General features: G+C 37.4%; 1 protein-coding gene across 1 annotated transcript; it reads right to left on the reverse strand.

Moving 5' to 3' along the window:
* Positions 1–394: 394 nt before the first annotated feature.
* LOC110596296 (beta-defensin 107A-like) lies at positions 395–4,187 on the reverse strand. Its single transcript, XM_021716126.1, has 2 exons — positions 4,118–4,187; positions 395–537 (listed from the first exon to the last, which is right to left on the reverse strand). The coding sequence occupies exons 1-2, from the start codon at positions 4,185–4,187 to the stop codon at positions 395–397; spliced, it is 213 nt and encodes a 70-aa protein (XP_021571801.1).
* Positions 4,188–4,949: the final 762 nt, after the last annotated feature.

A 4,949-nucleotide genomic window follows, 5' to 3' on the forward strand; every position in this document is an offset into this window, starting at 1 on the left:
GCTGAGCGGGAATACCCTTTACTGTGAGGCTCAACCAGCAAAGAAGGCCCAATGCCTTACATCTATTTAAATCCAGGGCTGTAACTTTAGACCTCCATTCATTGTTTCATTCTATTTTATCTATTTATTTGCTCATGTTATCAGTCAATAAAAACATTAATAGACCTTGTTCCAGAAACTGGGAGTACAAAGGTGAACAAAACATAGTGCCTGGCCTGAAGAAGCTCCCAGCCTAGGAAGGGTATTCTCCTGTAATGTCAGAAACTGGACTGCCATGGCTTCAGAGAATCCATAATTCGGAGGTCAAAGAGAAATGCTCCAGAGAGGTATGTCCCACTAAAATCACAGGCAGAGTATCTCTGTCTCCTTCATTCTTGTAGCTGGTGCTTAGCGGTTAAGTTTTATTTCTTTTTTTGCAGCAAAATGGTATTAACTCAGCTCTACAGCCCCCAATCTTTACTTCAAAGGAAAGGCATTCAGCTTCACAGCGACCGTCCATATTCTTACACAATATTGGTCTATGAATTCCTCCTATGGCTAAGTAAAGAGAGAAATTAGTCTCCAGTCATCTAGTAATTAATAACTGGAACACAAAATTACATCACCCAGATCAAATTCAGACTTTCCCATTACCAAAAGTCCTAGAGACACATAGTATAAACCTAGAGATCAGAACAAAGCCGATGTTACCTGAACAATCGTGTCTGAGCTCAGACCCCGATACAGTGTAATCAATGTTCTTTTTAAATAGTCAGGAAAATTAAAAAAAAAAATTCCTCTGCCAAATTCATAGCTACATCTTATAGAAACAGACTGTTTCTTCCTGGAAGGGTGGTAAAATACTTTCTAATTCCAATAAACAATCTTTTCTAACAATTTTCTTTTTCTTGTCTCCAAATTAATAGTCTCTGATCTGTAGCAAAATTTAAAGACTTTGCTATTGCATTATAGGCAGACGAATGATAGATCACTTGTCTTGGCATATGGTCTTTGGGTTTCACAGTTTTAGGTTAAGGCCTGATGCCAGTCCTTCTCACTCTGCTCTGCAAAGAACACCAATAGAATGACACATTTAACTCTGGCATAGAGAAACATAGGCAATATGAGTTCATTCAGACCAGAGACTAAGTTAAAGAGAGTACAAATATTTCAAAAGAGGTATTATCTTTTTTTTAAAAAATTGATGAGATAATTTTACAAGAGATAGTTTAAAGAAGTAACAGTTACTCCCAAAGGGAGCAATGTTTATTCCCGGAAAGAATGACTTTGTGGGAGAAAGGGTGAAATTTAGCTGTATTATATCTGCTATATCATCATGTAGAAGAGATACTGTGTGTTAGTGTCAAGTTAAGACTTTAGTTTTAACTACTAATAGAAAGAAATTTCAGGGACTTAGATTTCTGCTCAAATTAAGGGGAAAATTTTAAATAGTTCAAAGTTTAACTTGAGATGTTGTCAGTCACAAATCACTAAAATTTATTAGGCATTTGGACACCAATTGACATACATAAAATATATAAATATATAAGATGTTCAAACACTGAATCAGGACAGAGAATAATAAATAAGAACAAATGACGATAGAACAATCATAATAGTTAACTCTAACGTAGCACAGAGTATTTGTCTGGCTGGCACTGTCCAAGCAGTCATAAAGAAAAATTGTTAGACTGTCCCCAAGCAGACATTTCTCCCTTTAGACTTTTAGTAACAGAACCTGCTTAGCTGTTCTATTTTATTTTATTTGGATTTTCCTGGGCACGTGAATACTTAGCTCATGATGTCAGCTCCTAGATTTCTATTTCTTAATGGCTACATAAATAAATTTTGGCCAATGATATACTAGTGGAATGATGTCAGATGTCTCTATGTAACCTTTTAATCATGTCTTGTACTTATGTTTTAGCCCTGCCTGTTAGGACATTCTTGGAAAAAAATAAAATGATCACATGTTTAAGATGACAGCGTTGACCTTTAGCTTGAATCTTACCCTAGCCCTAATGAAGAAGAGTCTTTTGCTCCAATATAGTCAACTTACCTATATTTGGACTTTTACATGAGCGAGAAATAACCTTTTATCTTTTTTCAGGCACTCTGTTCTTAAGTTTCTTTATTATAACAAGTTCGTCTTTAATAATATATGAGATTTTTTTAAGGTTAACTTTGAAATAATGCTATTATTACCATCTATAGAAAGGAAAGTAAAACACAGAATTCATACATCTTATGAAGATTGAAACTGAGATCCAACCTTAAATAGTTTGGCCTCGTAATCTGTTTGTTACCTCATGGATTGATTGTTACATTCACTTCCAACTCTGATTATTATTATTCTATGTGATTATTGGGATAGTGATGGTCCTAATTTGTGATCAAACTGTGCTTATTGTTGGGATTCGAACATTTCAGAGCTGGGTTTTAAAGAGCTCTTAAACATCTACTCCTATAAATTGATCAGAATTAATTGTTTCCTGATGAAAGGAGATAGAGAGGACAGCTTAAAATGAGCTTCTCTGGCCTGGAGTACGGTCTGACACCTATGAAAAGGTACTGAGGGCAGAAGCCAAGGAATCGATTTTTCAAGTGAAAATTTCAAACATGGGGCATTGTTCCTTGGCTCTGTTCTTTCGTTCTAGTCCTGCCTGTTCCAAAAGTGCAATGCAAATACTACTTCCCAGGAAACCTTTCTAAATTTCCTAGTTAGAAGCAAGCTCCCACTTCTATGACTTCTCTTTTTACCTTGCATCTTTTATGATACTCATAAAAACTGTTTTATACTAAAGTTACTTGTGCATCTTCCTGCATCAGCTACTCACGTATACATTTTAAATGTATTGAATGCCTATTTACCATTATGGGCAGTCTATTTTTGAACAATACAGAAATAATAGACTAATACATTTCACGTAAATTAAGGGCAAGCAGGTACTTTAATTATACTTTTACCTCTTCATTTTGCCAACTTTGTTATAGCGGTCAGAGCAATTTCTCTTCAGGGGTTAGCACACATTCAATATCTATTGGCTTGCTAGGACTACTGAGGCTGGAATGGGTAATAAAGCAGTGTAGAAATTCAGGAACCATAAGAAACAGACGGGGAGCTCACGATGCATGGAAAGCCTCTAATAAGAAAGGCTCTATAACAAAGGAAATGACATGTGATTGGGGACGTATGGAGATGATAGTCTCGTAGGAATAGTCATGGCTATCTCAAGCAAAGAGAGACAAGATCAGAGGACTCAAAGACTTAAGAACACACTCATCAAGATGTTAGTGGTTTCAATAGTGTAATTTTCATTAATTTTTATTTTTTGAATCAGGGTCTCATTTTTCACCCAGACTGGAGTGCAGTGGCATGATCACAGCTCAACTGCAGCCTCGAACTTCTAGAATGAGGGGATCTGCTCTGCTCTCCTCAGCCTCCCAAATAACTGGGACTATGAGCATGTGTCACTATGCCTGGTTAATTCAATTTTTTTTTTTTTTAGAGAGAAAATCTTCCTATGTTTCCCAGGCTGGTCTCGAACTCTTAGGCTGAAAAGGTTCTCCTACCAAAGTTCTGGGATTACAAACGTGAGCCACTGTGCCTGACCTTAATGGTGAAATTTTTCATCAGTGAGTGAGAGCTAGAAAGTCTGACAAAAATCTATGGACCAACTACTCAGACATGAAAAAACAGCTGCTTAGAACCTATTCATATGACTCCTTAATTTAGATTACAAAGGCTGTACTTCTCCAAATTAACAAATATGTTTGACATTTGCCTCTGAGATTTTTTTTCTCATTTTAAAGCAATCACTTCAGCTTATGTCGAAGCTGGGTTAAATATTACTTACAAAAGGAGGAAAGAGATTTAAAAGTAAAAGGAACTCTGAACCCCTTGGTAGAGCTATTAGGGAAATTAACCAAATACTCTTGGTTGGAGACAGTCTGGATCAGTAAGATCTCACTGTTTTGTGTCTGAGATCTGGAAAATATTTTCAGTGATCAGTTTGCCTTGAGACCCATATAGGACACAGGGATGAGTCAGGGACTTTTGAAAAGGTTGAACTTTCTTCTCAAAAGGCAAATCCTGAACAGGTTGCCATCCTTACTTCTATAAGAGTTTCCCTCTTACCTGGGAAAACTTGAGCAAGAAGAATGAGGGCAGCAAAAATTAAGGAAGAGATTTGCATGGCTCCTGGCATCCGTGGACAGTTGATGAAGGAAGTGCAGTAGCTGGAATCCAACTTTAGTAATACAAGAGAGGTTGATTAAAACTTCTTGAAAGGGCTAGAGGTCAAGTTGGTTTATAGTGTTCATGAAGAATGCACTCTTTTCCATGCCCCATTGAATAATGTGTAGGTTGATGGATCAGATTTTAATTAAATCACATTTATGGGAAAAGTAAGGCAGAGAACCTGTCTTTCTGCCTGGAATATTCTATTCTGTGTCTCTGCCTAAACTTGTCCCATTGTTTTTTCAAGCCCCACCTTAAGTACCACCATTCCTTTTCTTCTTACCTAAGTTTTTACACACAACTTGTTTTATTTATTTTTATTTATTTATTTATTTTGAGTTGGAGTCTCACTCTGTCAACCAGACTGGAGTGCAGTGGCCACTCCAAGCCACCGCAGCCTTGACCTGCTGGATTCCAGCGATCCTTCCACATCAGCCTTCCAAGTAGCTGGAACTACAGGCGCGCACTACCACGCCTGGCTAATTTTTTGATTTATTGTAGAGATGAGATCTCGCCAAGTTGCCCAGGCGGATCTTGAACCCGCGGGCTCAGGCAATCCACTCACCTCAGTTTCCCAAAGTGCGGGATTACAGGCCGAGCCACCGAACCCGGCTCATACAACTTATTTTAAAGTATTTATGTCACAGTTATTAATTGGTGGCTGGCCTAATTGCCTTTTAAAAATTATAGTGCATAAAATTATCTACCCATTTAGACCGTAGCTTCCATA

Source organism: Carlito syrichta, unplaced genomic scaffold, assembly GCF_000164805.1.
Source record: "Carlito syrichta isolate Samal-C Ts95f unplaced genomic scaffold, Tarsius_syrichta-2.0.1 Scaffold308191, whole genome shotgun sequence".
Taxonomy (NCBI): Eukaryota; Metazoa; Chordata; class Mammalia; order Primates; family Tarsiidae; genus Carlito; species Carlito syrichta.